General features: G+C 42.2%; 2 protein-coding genes across 3 annotated transcripts in view; both read right to left on the bottom strand.

Annotated features, from left to right (window-relative positions):
* Positions 1 to 12,616, bottom strand: part of ppm1e (protein phosphatase, Mg2+/Mn2+ dependent, 1E) — an 87,009-nt gene extending 74,393 nt beyond the window's left edge. The window contains exon 1 of the mRNA XM_080435247.1: positions 12,326 to 12,616. Within this exon, the coding sequence (XP_080291373.1) occupies positions 12,326 to 12,507 (182 nt within the window). The 5' untranslated portion in view covers positions 12,508 to 12,616. The remainder of the gene's footprint in view (positions 1 to 12,325) is intronic.
* Positions 1 to 21,173, bottom strand: part of pom121 (POM121 transmembrane nucleoporin) — a 357,082-nt gene that overhangs the window by 318,976 nt on the left and 16,933 nt on the right. The window contains exon 14 of one of the 2 annotated variants that reach the window (XR_013933546.1): positions 20,197 to 20,973. Coding sequence is in view for 1 of the 2 variants with exons in the window: in XM_080434646.1 (XP_080290772.1) it covers positions 20,870 to 20,973 (104 nt within the window). In the remaining variant the exon portion in view is untranslated. Of the gene's footprint in view, positions 1 to 16,431; positions 20,974 to 21,173 lie in introns of those variants that run through there. The other variant, XM_080434646.1, reaches the window with a different exon arrangement.

The following is a 21,173-nucleotide window of genomic DNA, read 5'->3' as shown; positions in this document are numbered from 1 at the left end:
TGTAAGCTTGGTATATTTACGCCACTTACGTGTGTATATATATAGATATAGAGTAGCCTACTGTATGTACGCAGTAAAACCAGAGAGTACAAATGGACACTCAGAGTTAAATTAACACTGCAAGGATGTTACTGTAAGTAAGTAGGTCGGGGGGCCTTATTGACGGTATCAGCAGAGAACGGGGGAGTCTATCCCCGTTACAATACGCTAGACCCCTGGGAGATGGATTGCTGAGGCGGAGCGGAGCGCCACATCTACCATCAGCTCCCCAGTACAATACCGCACGACTTGACGCAGCCAAGTCGTGCTACTCGTACGGCGATTTGGAGGTGCCCGTCCGGGATCGAATCCTTGACCTTGTGGTCCAAAGACGAGAGCTCTACCTACTGAGCTACCCGCACATGCTACTGTAGTCTCTCGTCAAAGGCAGGATTCTCTCACAAATATGATATTTTAACAATCAAAAAGTAATGGGTTTGCTGATATTGTGTTCTGAATATGAAATGTATATACTGTATATATTTTTTGTTTTTGTACAGGTCATTAATAAAAAATTCAGAGCAATGATTTCCAATACATTTTTCCCTTCCATTTTTTTTCTTCAAAGAATACTGTATATGTAGACAAAGATGCTGGACATTCAAACCCATTCCATCTGTGCTGTTAAAAAACCAATGAGGCATCGCTGGTTTCTATGACAACTCTTGTGGTAAGCATAGTGGTCTTTAAACGTTTTCTGTAGTCTGTCTGCCGTCTTATAGATGCAGGGTTTGGAATTAACGGACTACATGTTACAGTATATTGTAATTGCATGAACAAAACTATATAAATAAATGTAATTGGAATCACCAGTGCTCAGACTCAGACACACACACACACACACACACACACACACACACACACACACACACACACACACACACACACACACACACACACACACACACACACACACACACTTCCCCAACTCAGATTTTTAAATACCACACACTTCCTGCTGTGGTTAATCCATGTTTGGTTGAGTTTCCTGCTCTTTCTGTCTAATAAGGTTTAGAGACACGTGTCACCATGCAAATACCCCGTCACCACCTCTAAGCTCCTCCCTCCCTGCCATCCCCCACACCACCACCCTCTCCGCCCCTCCCCAACACCACTGGTTCTCAAAGTGGGGTCCGGGGACCCCCAGGGGTCCTTCAGGGGGTTCCAGGGGGGTCCCCAGCAAAATGTGTTAATATTGCATCAAAATCTGTTTAACCACTTTAACTCTAGTATGTATATACAGTACCGTACATTGGCTATTTTCTAAATACATCTTGAAAATCTTTTGAATCATTTTAACAATACAAATCTTGCATGGAGGTCCTTGGCACAGAACACATTTTCAGATGGGGGGTTCCTGGCCAAATATATATATCAATTTGGGGGTCCTCGACATGAAAAGGTTGGAGAACCACTGGAGAACCACCAAAGCAACGAACCTCCCCCCCCCTTTCCTGTGACGTCCACAGCTGTCACACAGTAGCTTAATTAACATTGAGCTTCAACACACGCTGCTCTGCCAGCTGTGTGTGTGTGGGTGCGTGCGTGCATCGGTGGAGTAGCTAAGTACCTTTACTAAAGTACTGTGCTTAACCTATTACTGAGGCCGATTAAGTACAATTTCTAGGAACTTTCACTGTACTTGAGTATAGTCCACTAAGTCTCAGAGGCAAATGTTGTGCCTTTTTACTCCATTTAAAAACTTTACTTCCAAGTTACTTTGTAGCTCTAGAGTCTATATTATTATTACAAAACATACATTAACCACTAAAGCTCTATTTTTATACTTTGGCTATTCAAGCTTGTAGATCTGTTATTTTTGACAGATTTGGGAAAGGTATTTTGAGTACTTTTACTTGCAGTTCTTTTTTTTAACACAGGCCCTAACAGAGTATGTCTATATTGTGGCAATGCTACTTTCACTCAAGTAAAATATCTCAATACTTCTTTCATCACTGGGTGGGTGGGTGAGAGAGTGTGAGTGTGAGTGTGAGTGTGAGTGTGAGTGTGAGTGTGTGTGTGTGTGTGTGTGTGTGTGTGTGTGTGTGTGTGTGTGTGTGTGTGTGTGCAAGAATGCATGCGTGCGTGCGTGCGTGCGTGCGTGCGTGCGTGCGTGCGTGCGTGCGTGCGTGCGTGCGTGCGTGCGTGCGTGCGTGCGTGCGTGCGTGCGTCAGAGGAAGCTGGATTGGGTCTGTTTACAGCTGTGGAGGACGTGGCTGTTTAAATGGGGTTTGAGAAGAGCCTCTTCTCTCTCAATTACCGTCCATCAGCTCTCCCAGCGGGGAGGGGGGGGGGGGCACACTGCCGCTGACAGGAGGAGGAGGAGGAGAGGAGAGGAGAGGAGCGCAGGAAGGAGGCGCAGGCATTCTATCCTCGTCATATCTTGATTGGTTTTACAAGCGGCCCGGGGGAACCGTGCCCACATACTGTGTACGTTATAGTTCCGATCAAACCCCCTGTCGGCCTTTGGAAGATTGCGCGTGCTATAAGCACTTCTGCTATAAGCACTTATGCTATATACGCCTTATGTTCCACCCATGGTTCATGACCTTTGTTGCCTCGTCTCTCAATTTCCTGTCTAAGTTTAAGTGTTTAAGTGTTTAAGTTGTTACTTAAACACTTAAACCCTCTTCGACTTGGCTTTGTACTTGGACCGCTTTTTCCCGTCTAGACCAAATCCCTTTGCCAAAAAAAGCCAATCTACAAGCTCACAACGCATCGCATTGTAGATTGGCTATTTTTTGGCTAATGTTCCTCCCAGAATATGGATGCTGGAGTTCAAGGGCTTAAACCCAGTGTGGCGCAGGACAGTGTGGCGCAAAAATAGCAGATCTACAAGTAGACGTTTTGAGCTAGACGCAAAAAAAATGAAATAGATACAGTATGGACGCACTTGGAGGCAATGTTTCTACACCCCCCTTCATTTTTACATTACAACACAATGGGGTTGGGTCCGGAAAGCCTTATTTGGGTAACAAATCTATGACACACTCTAGCGGTCTGTAACGACTTGAGCCCTAGCCTCCCTATTCCGGGGGGAACGTTCACCTAAAATAGCTGATCATATAATATTTATATAGCTTGTACATCGGCTATGTTCAGCGAAGAGATTCTGTGCACAGGGGGGGGGGGGGGGGGAAAGAGTGCACCAAGTACAGGCCAGGGCCAACTCAGGTCCGTTTTACTAAGAATAGACGGTGTACAATATGTGGTTAAGAAGCTCGTAATGACTTTTAAAAAAAAGAACACCGTCTTCTCTGCCGAGAGCGAGCGGGCTGGATGGATGCGTGGGCTGATGCGTCGTTTTGCCGCTGAGAACTACCCTCCCCACCCCCCGGCCCCCCGGCCCCCCTCCAGGAATGTTGACTCACACATACACACACACACACACACACGATCCTCTTCGGTTAAAATGTACATCCTCCACCCACCCTCCCCCCTCCCCCCTCCCCCCTGCCCCTTCCCCCTGCCGCCTCCAACACGAGGAAATCGCAATCTTATTCTCCTCATCTGTCATCGTTTAAAGGCAAACGTCGATCACGCACACACACACGCTCGCGCGCACACACACGCTCGCACACACACACACACACACACACACACACACACACACACACACACACACGCACACACACACACACACACGCACACACACACACGCACGCACGCACGCACACACGCACACACGCACACGCACACACAACAGGGGCTAGAAAAGCGATCTCTTGCTCCTCTTGCGGAGTCTATTATTAGATCTTCAGCCCAGAGACAAACTAATCAGCGGGGCTGCATGACAGGAGGCGCTGACGTTGGCTGCACAGCGTGCGCAGCAGCGCGCCGGCCGGCGACGCTCCTCCACACACACACACACACACACACACACACTATCATTATCAACCAGGAGGAGGAAATGCCACCGGGAGGGAGCCCGGCGCGGCGGAAGTCCCACACTGTCTATTGGGCTGATGTAGAGAGGAGGAGGCTGCTGCGTGTGTGTGTGCGTGTGGCAGTAATTCAGTTTTCATTTCAAGGACCCCCAGTTTGATATGTACCACGGACCCCTTATTTTCATAATCTCTAATCTACACTTTAAAGGTTCTATGACATTAATTTTTTGGGGGGTTTTATGACCTCAAATACACCCCAAAAAACTGAACTTTGAACATTCAGTGGATTTTCTGTGGTCTGGAGTTTTCTGAATAATTAGGCTGAAAAGTAATCTGTGATTGGCCCCTTGACTTTGATGTCATAGTCACTTAATCCCGCCCCCTCTCCTCTCCGCGCCTCCCCTCCCCTATCCTTTCCTTTGGGTGGGCGGAACAGAGACAATGATTGACAGGCAAAATCCCTCAACAGCGACACCCGCAGGCAAAGATTACTTTTGACATTGCAGTTGAAAAGGCTTTAGAAATGTGAGAGAAAAACACCTGCAATGGCTCACTGGAGTGGAATTTTCAGTTAAAACTTTGTATACACGTTTGAAGGACCATGACAAAGACTTTTAATGTGTTGTAAAACTGAATGTCATGAAACCTTTAAAATCATCAGTGTTCATTTAACTCTGAGAGTGTACAAATGAAACAAAATGGACCCTTACGGGTCCATTTGGTTCCATTTGTACACTCTCAGGGTTACAGACCAGCAAGGGTCCGTTTGGACCCCTGGTGGTCCCCGGAACCGACCGTTTGAGGAACAGTGATGTAAAGGAGGCCTTGTCCATAATTCACTTGGTGCCGTTTGTGAGTGATGGCTCCCCCTCCCACCTTGAGCGAGGCACTAAATCTCTTTTTGGAACCCTATTCCTCATCCCTGTATGTTAGTTACCTTGAGTAACTGAATTTCCCTCAGGGGATCAATAAAGGTCTATCAATCTATTGTTGCTTTTATCTGTTTATCTATCGTTTTATAATGCTTTTATAATGCTTTGGGCCTGTTTTAGGTCTCACTTGGGAAAGAGGTTTTTAATTTCCATGTGACTTCCTAAATAAAGGTTTGTATATCCTGGCTAGCCAACACCTAGCATACTTTTATTCTACCTACTACTTTTTGTGTTGTTTTTGAGGTGCATTTGTCTTCTTAGTATTTACGTTCAGAGAGACAATAGGACAAGCACAGAAGGAGATTGTATGCTTGCATCAGTGGTCACTGTAAACTTTACAGTGAGTGATCTCAGGTTCATATTTTTACTCATCCAATAGATGCTACCACACTGCAAAAGAGTCTAAAGAGTAAAGTGTTACAAGAGTCCATTTTGGTTCTATTTGTAGACTCTCTGAGTTACATTAACTCTCAGGATTTGACTGTGTGCAGGTGCCGTCATTGTCCACAGCCCTCCATGCGTACATTTGAATAAAATACAAATTGTGACGAGACAAAGGGCTGCTTTGCGTGGAGCTGATCTGACAAAGTGATAATGGGAGCAACGATGGCAGTGCCCTCAACGCCTGCTGATAACAGATGTTGTTGGTACCAAATGATACTAATGAATTGTTTCATTTATAACCCAACCATCCATCCAAATCAAACCTCAAAGAGCTACCAGAGAGAGACGGCCTCAAAGACAAGAGGAAGTGAGACGACAACTGTCAAATGTAAATACCTTCCAGTGAAGAAATGTTCTTAGATGGGTTTAAATATAGTCCAGCTAAAACAGCAGGACTACGATAAACAAAGGACAGGGTAGGGGCTGTGTGAAGTTCAGCTTTTGGTTTATGGCATATGGTTTTCAAACTTTTTTCATTTCAACTGAACTCTGAGAGGGTGCTACAGACCTGTAAGGGTCCATTTAGAACCCCCTAAAGGAAGGCTGAGGGGTCCCGGGACCCCACTTTGAGAAGCACTGATGTATGGGATTCTGTTCAGTCACAGGACACACCTTTGTCCATTTTCACTGAATCAAATTAAATAGGAATTGCGTTTCCTGCAGCTTCCCGTGTCGTGTGTGTGTGTGTGTGTGTGTGTGTGTGTGTGTGTGTATGTGTGTGTGTGTGTGTGTGTGTGTGTGTGTGTGTGTGTGTGTGTGTGTGTGTGTGTGTGTGTGTGAGAGAGAGAGAGAGAGAGAGAGGTGGAGAGACTGAAAAACATCCAAGGTCATGAGAAAACAGCTGGCTTTCACAAAAAAGTCAGAACTACTACTTTGAATTCCATTCATCACACGCATTCATGTTGTGCACAAAAATGAGCAGCATCACTGACACACATTTTTCACAATACTCCTCTTAATAGCTCATTTAAAGTTAGCTCCATCGCAGTCGGGTGGGCACCGGTGATGAGCGAAGACGCCTACTTTGGTGTCTTCTGGCCTAAATAAGTATGTTCTTTAAATGTGTGTGTGGGAATATTCACTGACACAGAACGCCAGCAGTAATAATGCCAAAGGCCGTGGCTTAAAGGACGCTGCCAGCGCATTTTCTACAACAGAACTTCATGGCATGTCTCACAACACAACCATATACTGTAGCTCTTCATCGGGGGGAAAACAATCTTGTTTTTGCCTGATGAAGACCTAGTTGGTCGAACCGTTGCGGCCATTAATAAAATTGCTTGGGAGCTTTAAACCGGTGTGTGGATGTTTTAACCTTCCGTTTCATTCTCGCCTTGATGTCCAGCACCTGACCTAAATAGAGGTACTGTACTAGATGTGTGCACACTATCTCCTCTTTGAATAGTACCAAAGTCCTGACATCAAAGCCATGTCCCCTGGGTCATAAAGAAATGTAAACAAGTAAATAACTGAGGAATAGAGCCTGAATAGAGCCTGACCGACGCCAGAATTTTGAGTCTGATGCCGATCCCAATTTTCTAGAGTTCTAGACAACAGATTATCAATGTTTGACTTTGACTCAATTTCATTAAAGTTTCTGTTTGAGGACATTCAGCTAGCTATTTTATGTAAACAATTGAGCCCTATTAAAATTAAATTAAATTGAAAAATAGGCAATCTACACGCTGACACAGCTTGTAGATCTGCTATTTTTGAATTATTCTTATTTTCTACTCTTGAACATTTTCACCAATAATATACGGATGGAAAGGTTGAAAGTGATTAAAAGAAAATCGGGACATATCGGCTAAATAACTGCAGATACCGACGTCGTCAGAAAATTCAAATAATAACCGACATATCGGTCGGGCACTACTGATGAAGAGCTACCAGGCTCAAAACGTCAGCTTGGTGGTTTAAAAAATACCTTTGGAGCTGGTTCCAGTGTGCGGACTCTGGGTTCTCTTTCATGAAGTAATGCACCCATTCATAAATCCAATTGCATTTTCTTTAAATCACTCAATATAAGAACTGCTGTTGTTATAAAATGACAAAAAAAATGTCCAGGCATTTTGCCCAAGCATAAACCGAAGCCAGAAAATGACAAATGTATCCAAAGAAGCTGAAAATACAAGCAAGCACGCCTACAAATTACATACTGTATCAAATATAACTATTCATAAACGAGACTGGCAGCATGCCCAGACTAATTTTATTAAATCTTTGGAACACAGCTCTTATATTAAATGATTTTTAAAATTTTAAATGGGCTTTATGAATGGGAAGATTTCCTTATGGCCCAGGGGGTGTGGTTGTGACGTCAGACTTAGGTACTCTATACACAAATTGAAGCAACAATACGGAAGGAAGTATGTTAGTACTTTAATGCAAGTGCAATATTTGTCTTTTTAGGAGTTGTATGACGTTTGACGTTGTATGACGTCGTCGTTTTTGCTACATTTTTATGTAACCACGCTTTTACGATGGTGGATTATATTGGTGGAACAAAATGTGAAAGAAATACTAGCAGACTCTAAGTCCCTGGCAGTTTCAGGGAGGTACTACATCCAATACCTAATTCAATTTGTGTTCGTGGCCCACCCATCTGACCACTTAACATGTGTTAAGTGGTCAGATCGGTGGGCCGCGTGCATTTTCAGAGCATGTTTCTTTTAATGCTCAATCAATCGATTGTGTTCCGGGCTTTGATCAATGGAACTAACGTAGCATACTTTGAGATTCTAGTTCCTATGAGTTTCGGTACCACAATGAAAACAACATTTTCAAGGTTTACAGAGGAGAATACCATGACATGTCTTCTTTATATTATTATTATAATCAGCTGAGCCGAGAGCCGAGAACGCGGGAGTCTATCACCGTTTCAATGCACTAGACCCCTGGGATTGGATTTAGCAGACACTCTTAATCCAGAGCGATTTACAGTAAGCAAGGTAAACACGAGGTAATACATCAGATGCATAGAAATAGTAATCTAGGAGGATCATAGGTAAACCAAGAATCTATCATCAGTCTGAACAGTATAATGTCAAAAACTAAATAATCTGTACATTGAAACTATACACACTATAGGATGCCAGGTCTACAAATGAATCTGGTATCTGTCTACATATAACATGCTATCTAAATTACATTTTAGCCTTTGCATAAGCCTGCAAGGTCGTCAAGTGCTACGGCAAGTGCTACGGGCTACTTACCGCACAACTTGCACGACTTGCTGCACCCAAGAGATGCAACTCCTACGCTGGAGTTGGCGGTGCCTGGGATCAAACCCATGACCTTGCGGGCCAAAGACGAGTGCTCTATAGTCTACTCTATATTAATGTTATATTATCAATAAAATTGTAAAGTTTTGCCAATTCACTACACTAACCTTTTGAAGCATTAATTGCATGTACGAGGTGTTGATAGGAAAGTTACTTTGCCATTAAACATTGCACATTTCATTTAGGTCGCGTAAACTGTCCGGTAAAAGTACCAATCAAGATGGAGACAGTCAAACAAGTTTTATCCTTGCCATTCTGCCCCAGATGACTACTTCCAACACTGTCATTCCCAGCACAGTTTCTGTGTCTATTTCGGCCTCAGAAATCAGGCCAAAGAGAGCATTATGGCTCAGAGAAGAGTTTGTCTGCCCTGCTCAAGTTAGGGCTTCATTCTCTACTTCTTAACCTCAATCTCTTCTTCTTCTTCTTCGTCTTCTCCACCAGCAAGTGTGCATTTTGGTTCATGTACAAATAATGTAGCCTACCAGAAGCCAGTTACATCGTTCATTTGGACTGTGGCGTATTACTGTCTATTGATTGTTACTTTAATTTACAATCCAACACCACAACGAAGCCAAAGGCATGATATCTAGAAGCGGTTATATTCTGTTCTCTATTCTATTCATGTGGTAAGATAATATTAGCCTATGTTGTGGCGTCATTGTCTATGTACTCTTTATAGCCTAATTCCCTCTAGTGAGTCAGGTGTGGAAATTAGTGGTCATTGCTCTGACATACAGTTTTTATGTTCTATTTTGCCCTTCCATGGTGCATCTGAAACTGTCCAAAGAATCTCTGAAGAATGTGTCTGATTTGTCAGTTTGAACGTGTGGTAGAAGTAGTAGTAATAATAATAATAACAATAATAATAATAATAATAATATTAATAATAATAATAATAATATAGCCTAGTGCAACGTGGGGTCCAGGGTCCCCCAGGGGTCTTTAAGGCAGTAGTTCTCTAACTTTTTCGTGCAAAGGACCCCCAAACTGATAGGATGCGGAGCGGTGCGGACCCCCCATGTGAAAATGTTTTGTGCCAGGGACCCCCAGAAGAGAAGATTTATGTTGCATTCCTTTTCAAAATTATTCGAAAGTTTCCAAACATTTTCGATATTTTTCAAAAATAAAATATCGTAATGTATCAGATGTACAAGCTCACAGTGCTATTTTCGAATAGCTAACTGGGTAAAGTGGTTAAAATGGTTGTGAGGCTACATTTTTGTTGGGGACCCCCTGGAAGGGAGGGGGGGGGCGTCCACTTTGAGAACCATGCTAAGGTGATGACAGACAGGTTACATAAAACATCATTATCAAACATGGGGGGGGTTCTTGAAATTAAAAAGGTTCAGAATCACTGATAGTGCATGATTCAAAACGTAGAATATATATATAGGCTATATGAGCCTGCATGGGGATGTTGTATCACTATCAACGATATTCAAGCCATATTAGTGTAAGTGTAGAGTGTTAATAGAAGCTATTAGAATGCAACGATCTGGCTTCGATTGAGGCTCATAGCGTGACCGGTGTGTCTGCAGCTATTTTTAGCCCGCCGTGAAGATGCGCTGAGACAGCCCATCGCCCGGAGGGACGGCCCTGCTGTGATTGGACAGTTGGTTGCCAGGCCTCCGCTGACGCGGTAACGACGTTTCAAGCTTATTCATAGATCCAATATAGAGGCAGTAGTTCTCAAAGTGGGGTCCGGGGACCCCCGGGGCCGGGGGGACCTTGAGGAGGGGCTCCACATGCCCCCCGGCAAAATGTGTTAATATAGCATCAAAGTCAGGTATCTACAGTAATCTGATGCGTTGTGAGCTTGTAGATCTGTTACTACATTGTGGAGGATTTTTTTTTTTTTTTTACATTTTTTTGATTGATTGATTGAATACTTTATTTGACAGAAATGTAAGCAGCACAAGGTACAGTCAGACATTTGGGCTAAAAGGATAACAAAAAAGTCCTGGGGACTTGTTTACATTGTGGTCCATGTATTCAATTCATCAACAGCATAAACACCAATATACAATATCATCAACAAATATAAAACACTATGTACAAAGTAGAAAAAAGGGAAGAAGAAAAACTGTAGGCAGTGAATGCAGATAAGTGAGTTTACCTCCCCTTTTGGCCTCAAAAGGGGAGGTAAACTAGGTAAGCAACACAAATCTGGAATGGGACAATATATTTTCAGATGGGGGTCCATGGCCAAATGACATAGCCTATTAATTGGGGGTGGGGGTCCTTGCCATGAAAACGTTTGAGAACCACTGCAATACTATTATTAGAGCCGGTAAAACAGCAAATGACAAGACCAGACCACCAAGATAATATAATGATGGATAGCCTACTAACAAATTAGAGGAAACGGAAACAAGATGTCTAATAAACTAGACAAGCGATACATTAAAGTACCAGAGACCATGCAAGCTCTCTATCTGACTACAACCTGCAGTTGCCCGTGACAACCCGTCTATCCAATCACAGCGTGAGGCGGCCGTCCGCCCTCCCTCCAGGCTATGGGATGTGAACTATAAGCGGAGTGATGGCGACGCCAACGATCAATGACGTCCCCGTGCTACGCAAAAACAAACGGAGGGGATTCACCTCACGGGATAATAATACGTTTAAAAACATTTTTTAGAATAGAACGACGCGTTCCAACGCAAGCATTGTTTTATACATTTAAAACAAACGCTAGCTATTTAATGGCAACAACTGGAAAATAATATGGCACTACTGATAATAATAAAATACGCTCTAAGAACTGCCTTTAATGAATGAAAATAGTGATTAAGCAACTGTGTGTCATGTTTGTTTTAATTAGCAAATATTCATTTCAGAGCTAAAAAGCCCGGTGTGGTGTCGCTTAATTGCTGACAAGATCCACCGAACTACAAGCGACGACGAGTCGGTGAAGCTTGTAGTGCAGCTCTTGTCTGCAAGCGACGCCGGCGCCGGCGTTGCTTGCCGACAAGAGCTGAACTACAATCTCACAACGAAGTCGGTGAGTGATTAAGCAACTGTGAACATGAACAAGCTGTAACGTTTCAATGAGCAAAAAAAAATCATTTCAGAGCTTAACAAAAAAAACCGGCGTCGCTTGCCGACAGGAGCCGAGCTCGTAGCTCGAGCGCTTGGCGGCAAGCGACGCAGCTGGTATCAATAAATACTAATTATGAGCTACTACTGTGCTATGACTCATCAGCCGGGCTGCTACTCTTTATTCTCATCTATTAAAGAGAGAGAACCCCATTAATAAAACCCTCTGTCATACAATAACTTAATAATGTTCTCACTTTAACTATTCTGGAATCCTATTCATGACCACCAAAGTGCAACAAAATGTGTAAAGAAAACTCTTAAACACTTAAACCCCAGCATCGGTATTGTGGGGAAAGCTTTCACAGAAAATAGCAGATCGACAAGCTCACTATGTTATTTTCAGCTAAAGCTTTCCCCACAATAACAGAAAACAGAAAAGACACTAGTATTGTTGATAAGGGGTTTAAATAAACTAAATCTCTGAAAAAGCGAGAGAATAATTTTAAAAACTCTTAACTATTTGTACAGGTGCTGGAGACACAGTGTAAATAAAATACATAAGCGAGAGAATAATACACATTTTCTCACTTTAACTACATTTCAGAAATCGTATTCATGACCACAAACGTGCCCCAAAAAAAAAGTCAATAAAATGAACATAAACGAGAGAATAATAATTTTAAAACAACTCAACTATTTGTACAGGTGCTGCAGACACAGGTCGAGGCACTCCCCTTCCACCTCGTCCTCCGTCACCGTGTCTGACAGGGGGCGCCCCGGCAGCGGGTCGTTCTCCTGCAGCGGCGGCCTCATCTCCCGGAGGAAGAGCTCCAGGAACCTCCGGAAGGTTTTCTCCTCTGCCAAAGAGCCGGCCATCGCTGCTCATTTCCCGGGACGAGAGACGAAAAGAAAGCCCGGTTCCAGAGAAGACTAGAGTGAGGCTGTACTGTGTAGGCTACTACTACTGACACTTTGGAAGAGAGAGGGAGGGAGGGAGAGGGAGAGAGAGAGGGCAGAGAGAGAGGGCAGAGAGAGAGAGAGAGAGAGAGAGAGAGAGAGAGAGAGAGAGAGAGAGAGAGAGAGAGAGAGAGAGAGGGCAGAGAGACAGAGAGAGAGAGAGAGAGAGAGAGAGAGAGAGAGAGAGAGAGAGAGAGAGAGAGAGAGAGAGAGAGAGAGAGAGAGAGAGAGGCTGCTCTGCTGCTGGGAAAGCTGCTGGAGACGGAGTTGTTCTCCACCACTCTGTACCGGCTCGTGAACGCGCAGCGCGTCTATATGGGGGGGGGGAGAGAGAGAGAGAGAGAGAGAGAGAGAGACAGAGAGAGAGAGACTGGGGGAGAGAGAGGCTGGGGGAGAGGGAGAGGGAGAAAGAGAGTGAGAGAGAGGGGGGAGAGGGGGGGAGGGAGAGAAGACCCTCCAGAAAAATGTGATTATGCGATTGCATAATTTATCACATAATTAGTCAAATGGCGCAGGTTATGTGGGGGTAAAAAAAAGAATCTCATAATTCACATATTTCGCAACTTTTCGCATATTTCGCAACTTCCCTCAATTTCACCGCATAAAATCACATAAAACCCTGCATATTTCATGGCATAATCAAGGATTTTTGCCTGCATTTTTCTGGAGGGTCTAGTGCAGTATTTCCAAGGACCCCTAAATTGATATATATTTCGGCCGCAGACCCCCCATCACGGACCCCCCATCTGAAAAATATTTAGTGCCAGGGACCCCCAGAAGAGAATTATTTTGTAAAAAGTATTCAAAAATTATTCAATTGTACATCTGCAATTTCAAAAATAGCAGATGTACAAGCTCGCAGGGCGGCATGAAGTGACTCGCTGTGAGCTTATCTGCTATTTTTTAATAGCCAAAGTATAAAATATGGATAAAGTGGTTAAAATTATTGTGATGTTATATTAACAAATTTTGCTGGGGACCCCCTGGAACCCCCCTAGAACCACTGACCTAGCGGATGGAGGTCGACTGACAGGGTTTTATAGGCTATTTCTGATGCCATGGACCCCCAAATTGATATTTGGGAGTCCAAATTATTTATATTGATAATTGATCAGACCCCCACATCTGAAAATAAAGTTTGCAAGGGACCCCCAATTTTTAAAAAGATATAGCAGATCTAAAGGTACAAGCTCAGAACTCATCGCATCGCGACCCGTTGTGCGCTTGTAGATCGGCTATTTTCAGATAGCTGATATTAGGGATAAAGTGATTAAACTGATTTTGAGTCTGAGTCTAATTTCGCTGGGGACCACTTGGAACGCTGTCAAGGACCCCTGGGGGTCACGGACCCCACTTTGAGGACCACTGTGTTATAGGCTATTTTTGATATTCAAATGATGGTAAAACCACTTATCTGGAACAGCATTTTATAACAATGTGTATAGTGCCTAGACATATGGCCTTTAAACGTGGCCCTCTGTATAGCGAGACACTTAAAGGGGAAATCCACCCATTTTCAATATTTAACTATGTCATTAATATAGCATAAAGGAGTTGTGTGGAAATAAGAAAAAATTAAAAAAAAAAATAACATTGCAAAAAAATGTAACATTGCAAAAAAATTAACATTGCAAATTACACCATGATGAGTCATCACAGTGTAATTTGCAATGTTAATTTTTTTGCAATGTTACATTTTTTTGCAATGTTATTTTTAATTTTAATTTTTTCTTATTTCCACACAACTCCTTTATGCTATATTAATGACATAGTTAAATATTGAAAATGGGTGGATTTCCCCTTTAACCCGAAACTGCTCCCCGAGCGCTACAACACGACTGCTCACTGCTTCTAATGCAGAGGACAAGTTTTACATGATATGTGCAAATGTACAGTGAGTAGTGTAAATGATGCTTGTAAGTGCCAATTCAACAGACAAATACCTAACATGTTTTTTTTCATTTTTATATCTTGGTCTCGCACTTCTGGGACTGTAAACAGGATTGTGTTTGATTTCTCACCCCCTTGTTTTAGTGTTCTACAGTTTCTATAATATGTATTCTTAAATTCTTATTTTATTGTGCTTTTTCCTAAAAAAGTTTTTTTTTTGTTCACCCTCCCCATGTAGTAAGGTGAACTTGACTACTTAGAAAAGCAATATAAATCTGATACATTATTATTTACAAGGGTATCCCAGGCCATTACCATAATGGAGAACGGTTTGTGTGTGTGTGTGTGTGTGTGTGTGTGTGTGTGTGTGTGTGTGTGTTTTGTGTCACACACACAACACCAACTCCCCAGATGATGGCTTAATTTGGTGACCCAATGACCTTTCCACACAATTTCCACTTCCACACAAATATCTCACAATCTAATGGGAGGATTACCATGCAACTTGGTGAGTGGGTAATTCACTGAAGCGCATCCATTTACTCTTGATTTAGGTGAGCCAGTGGCACTAGTGGAAGAAGTACTCAGATTCTTTACTGAAGTCAAAAATGCCACGGGCGTCACTAGGCCCTCTAGTGGTTATTGCGCGTACTACATATATAGGCTCTGATGCAGCCTTTTTTTGTGTTGCTTTTTCTCCCCAATTTAGTCGTTTTGCCAGTTGATCCCCATTCCCCACACACACGTCTGTGTTGTCGCTGCTATTGTTTCCTACCGACTCACTTGCCAGTGAGGAGCCCCCACCAGGAGGACGTAGAGCCTTCGTCCTACTCCTCCCACCCAACACTCCCTGCTGACAGGTAGCCGCCCCAGCCCGTAGGATTACATGCATTGACTAATTCCGCTCCCCGATATATTTGCTTCCGAGATGTATTGGAGTAGAAGGATACATTTTTTTTATTGAAAAATGAAAACACAAGTCAAAGTAGCCTACCTCTACAGTAGGCTACTTGAGTAAATGTGCTGCGTCACTTTCCACCACTGTCTGCCCAATGACCTTACCATTAGCGCCACCCTTAGGACACTAAGGGTGACACATGATGATATCCCAAAATCTAATGGGCAGATTTCCATGAAATCTCATCAGCAAGGATAGTGAGCCACCGCATGAGCTATCCTCTAGCGCCACTCTCAGGCTAAAAGACTTTTCACACAATATCTCATCATTCAAACTACAACAAACTGAGTTCAGGAGTAAAGTTTAAGTTAAACTGTTGGAAAACATTATATTTTTAAATGACCCAGAGAGAAAAGAGATACAAAACAGCCAAAATAATTTCGGAGAAATTAGACAGGAGAAAATAGATTTTGAGTGTGAAATCTATCCCCAGGCGAGGCCAAAAGTATTATAAAAATCGAATACAATTTATTACAGATAATTTTGAAGGCTATATATAGCCTTCAAAATTATCTGTAATAAATTGAGACAAACAGCACTTAATTGGAAAACAAATCACATGTTTACATGTGATTATTTGTTTTCCATTGAAGTGCTGTTCTTCTCTGCAGGGCAGGAGGGTATAATAAGTTTATTAGCAGTAATTAACCACACAAAAGTTATTTAAAAAATAAATAATAATAAAGCTATTTGGTCATAAGTGGTAGATAATGACAGTTACAAATTATAGTGCAATAACTGGTTATTAAATCCATGTTACTGTTATATTACTATACTAATTAATGGCTGTAATTTAATCAGTTAAATGCACCCCAACTAAATCAGACTAACTAAGCATAAATTAGGCTTAAGATGTCCGTCTTACTCACCATCTCCCTTTCAAAGGCCACAAACAAGGACAGGAGATAAAGAGAGGAAAGGAGAAGGGGAAAGAAAGATGTGTGCTTTTCTATTTTCACGTCATCCATTCAACGGAAAAGGAATTCACCAGTGTCAACTTTGTCACATTTTTATTTAAAACCAGCACAATTCAAGACATCATGAGTAGAGGCTATATTACACTGCCCTGCCCAGTGCAGCAACGTTCACGCAACATCCAAAACATCTGCAAACATCTGCACACTCACGCACACTGTCACAGACAATTAAAGTCCCAAATTCGTAGGCACATCTTCTACACAGCAAAATCCCCACTGTTATTTTATCCATTTGGAACTCTGAGAGTATACAAGTGTAACCAAATGGACTCTTACCGGTCCATTTGGTTACATTTGTACAAGCTCAGAGTCAACACTACCAGAGGATTTTACTGTGCAGTCATTCTCCAATCACTCCCGATCGCTCCGAAACCACAGCCTTTGGTTCCCTTGTTGTACAAAAAAAACTGTGAAATATTTTAAGGGCCGTGTCTGGAGCGAGACTTAAATACCACACACAAATCCATCACACAATCATTGTTCCTCACACTTTTCAAGGTGAAATAATGGTATCGGCTTGACACATAGGAAAGGATGAGTCCATTTTACGTACGCCGTGAAAATAAAAGGTTCCTCCATTTGCTAACAGAACCCTCGCTGTAAGTCGTTGACACAGATTATTTGTGCTTCTCAATACTGTATAACAATTATAATTTTAAAATGGGCGTGGAAAAACACATAAATTACAATTTAAACAAAACAAAAAAAACATAGTCTAGTTTCATGTGCTCAGTGGGTCACAGGTGGAACTGGAATGTCAGAAAGCCGATGGTAGTGCAAAAATCTATCTTAAGTATTGCCAGTGATTTTACAAAAAAAATCAAATTATTTCGAAAATAGCAGATTTACATGCATTGTGAGCTTGTAGCTCTGCTACTTTTGAAACATTTTCCAAATGTTTCGAATTGCTTATTTTTCACCTATAATGACATGCTCAAAATTGGGACGGCAGGGTGAAAAGTGGTTAATGAAAGATTGCCAGCAGGTGCCCTAAATGTGAACAGTCAGTCACCATCTGGGTATAATCCCATGCAAACGTTGTGGAACTATGGTTGATATCCATGTTCTGTGAAACCCACATGAGGCCAAGTGTCAGCTAGAGAGCTTTACACACACCATGAAAACACAACCATTCACATACCAGACCATGTAAAAACACATTTAAAATAAACGCCTGACAGGGGAAAACTTTGACCGTTTTATTCCACCACAGCAATATGGTTGAGGAAAAAATGTAATGAATTAGCACAAACAAAACAAAAAAAGTTTGGTCTTTCACTAATATACATGTTTAGACCAAGCGCCTTACTGAGCCAAGCTTGAAGGAACTCTAATAGAAACCTGCTTGATATACAAAAATATATACATTTTCTTGTTCTTTGTTTTAAGCATCGGTTAGCCACTGGTTAAGCCCCCCCCCAAAAAAATCATACACCCACCCACGTACAAATTCACACATTTCAGAATCAATCCTGGTTTGTCCAGGAGGGGGGCGTCTTCGTGTTAAAAATGAGGACTTGGAAAAACAAATAATCTACACCATAATATGCTTCTAATCTAAAGCCTGAGTTGTACTTGCATGTGCGTGGGTGTCGTGCACCAAAAACAGCTAATCTACATGTAGGATTGGCAATTTGCGGTGCACGGCATCCACGCACAGCCACGTTTAAGTCAGGTATTAGGAGTGCAACATTAACCTCCACCCCCCAGGGTATTTCTGTTCACCTTCCCTGGGTGGTAAAAGATCACACATTAATATTAAACACATTTACCCCCCTTCGGTTCCCTTCAGTCCTGAGTTTCAGTCCAGCATGAATGAACATGAGCTTTGTGGAAAACAGTTTTTAAATTCACTTTCGACAAATACATTCATCAATACTTAAAAAAAAGGAAAAAAAAGAGACCCGAGCCAATAGGAATCATTCTAAACGCCTAATTTACGCGCCAGTGCTAGACAAGAACGGCCGGCGCGTTTTTCCAGAGTTGTCAGTTGAAAAATACGTAGTTTTTTATCATGTGACAAAACGTTGCCTCTTTGCTTAAGTATCTATTAGGCTTAAATGTAAACTATTTCATTCACCAAGACTTTTGAAACAACGTATCCACCTAATAAAGTGGCTCCTTTTTTTTGCATGGTTTTCAGAGGGGAAAGAAAATCTGTTTTGTGGGGATAAAAAGAATCTTGGTGCCAGTTGTGGGAAACGGCCCTTCATAAAAAGCCATACAAAAATATAAAATAGACTCCTATCCTCGACTGCAGTTGATCCCCACGTTAAGACCAATGCCCCACACTACCAAATATGCTGCCATTCACATTCATTTCCTCCAAGTGCGACCCAATAAGGCAAATCTACAGTAGTAACAATAAACAAAAATAAAAAAATAAACATTACATCAAAGATCTAGAGTAAATGAAAGTCATAGCTGGGAGGGGGGGGAAGCAAAATTTGTGATCATTCCAGTAAAGGCTCCAGTCTGTACTTTTGATGCAAAAGGAAAACAACAACCTCTGTTCGATTTTCAAATGCTGAAAAGTGTCATCATGTCTACCAGAGTATAGCTAGTATGCAGAAATGCAGGGTGTATCGTCTTTCTCTGACTGTTGTGAAGGAATGCCACATGATGGGAGAAGGCTTTTAAATAAACTGTAGTTTATGAAAGGAATATGGTATAGGGGAACTTTTTCTATGGCCTGAAATAAAGGTGGAATCTTAACAGATTAAGATATAAACCACCCTCTGGGAGGTATTTAAGTATTCATCAACAATGAGCGTAATGAGTCAATACTGAACATTACTACGTTCACGTTGACATAACATTAAAGCAGTATGTACTTCAACTTAACAGTTCCTGTGCCATTGCACTTCTCAAGAGCATTTCAGAGGAAAAGAGACGTCACCCAAATTATCATCAAACTCATCTTAGTAGGAATTACCGTAATTAATTCACATATTATACTTTTTATTTTTTCTCAATGACATCTAAAAGGGGTTGTTGTCGCCTCATTGAACCACAGCTACACTGAATAAGGAAATCGGTGTTGAAAAGAGAGGTAGTCAAATAGTTAAGTCTCAACCAGTGGATTACGCAGTAAAAATCGTCAGTGCTCATTTAACTCTGAGAGTACAAATGGAACCAAATGTTCCATTTGTACACTAGGAGTTAATAAATTACCCGAAAAGCTCCATTTGTACACTCAAGAGTTAAATTAACACTGAGGATTTGACTGCGTCTGACCCAACACAGGGTAACAAGATGTTCTGACATTGGAACAGCTTTAATAAAGCAATACTACCTAGCCAAATGGGGCTCCCAATGTGGACAAAAAACAGTTGAGAACCACTTGTAATTGTCTAATACAAATCAACACGTGGCTTGCAGTTGACTTTAGGCTTATCCTAAAGTCAGGTTATGTCACAAGGGGGAGTCAGGTTTTTTTTTTTACAACCGGCTTTGGTTTCACACATTGGCAATCACCACGATCTAGGACACTAGGCAAACACACATAGTCTGGTAAAGTACTTCAAATGCATATAATAATGTACTAAATGAAAACAAAAAACACATGGGTCTAGGTAGGTATTCAGACATGCTATGGTCATTCATTCGCGGAGACGAGAGACAATTCTTAACAACCCAAAAACGCAATCAAAATAATCAATTGTCTTCAAAGAGCTTTGTGTATATTCACATTGGGGAAATTAAATAAAAATGGTGCATTAAGCCCTATTGTTTGACATCGTTAAAGAATATGCTCTCGACCCGATACATTTAATAACATACGTACAACCGGTTAGCATGTCACATTTAAAAAAAGGAGGGAAAAAAAGGATGAGTCTCAACCTGGGACAAAAACATGGGAGACACCAAAGACAGTAAGGGGGAGGGGGGGGATTAAGTTGTATTATGCGTCGTTTGCGTAGAATCGATGTTGTTTAATTTTCTTTTTAAACGGTCTCGCTTCTTTTCAAGTAGAATATACATTTGCGCTTCAGATCCACCTCCTTAAGCCATCCTGTTCCCTCCTGGGTCGTCGCAGTCAGCCAAGCAGCAACAGAACTCGGGGCGTAAAAGGGTTAAATTCCCCCGGCAAACACGAGGGTGAGCATGGCCGGGAAAACCACACACACACACACACAAACACACAGGAGTGGGTGTGTGGTTAGAACAGGCAGCTATGCTAGTCGTATTTAGCCATAGCAGCAACAGTAGCGACAGAAAAATATACGTCTCCCCCCCACACACACACAGAGACTGTCTTGGGTTGTAGCAGTGGTTCTCAAAGTGGGGTCAGGGGATCGCCAGGGTTCCTTGAGGGGGTTCCAAATGGACCCTTACAGATCTGTAACTCTGAGAGCAAACTAATGGAACCGAATGGACCCGAAAGTTCGCTCTCAAGAGTTATGGGGGTTCCTTTAAATTAAAAGAGTTTTGAGAACCACTGGGTGTATATGCGTTACTTCTTTCTGGGGTGCTGTCTGCGGGCCTGCAGCCTCTGGCGGGCGCCGGAGGGCTTGGAACTGGCTCCGAGTCCGATGGAGAAAGAAGGAGTCGGCGCGCCTGTGAGAAAATGAAACAGAAAAACAATGTTTGGGTCATCATCACTGTGAGAGAAACGCCTGATGAACAAGTTTCAGGGAGGAAGTCAGAATTAGCTTTATTGTCACATCATCAAGAAAAAGAGTCGGTGAAATAATTTTCTGTGCAAAGCTCTCAAACATTACAGGTACAGGAAGAGTTAGAATATGGAGAGAGAAAAG

Source organism: Gymnoscopelus braueri (assembly GCF_963280865.1).
Source record: "Gymnoscopelus braueri genome assembly, chromosome: 8".
NCBI lineage: Eukaryota > Metazoa > Chordata > Actinopteri > Myctophiformes > Myctophidae > Gymnoscopelus > Gymnoscopelus braueri.
This window is presented reverse-complemented; position numbering and strand designations above follow the sequence as displayed.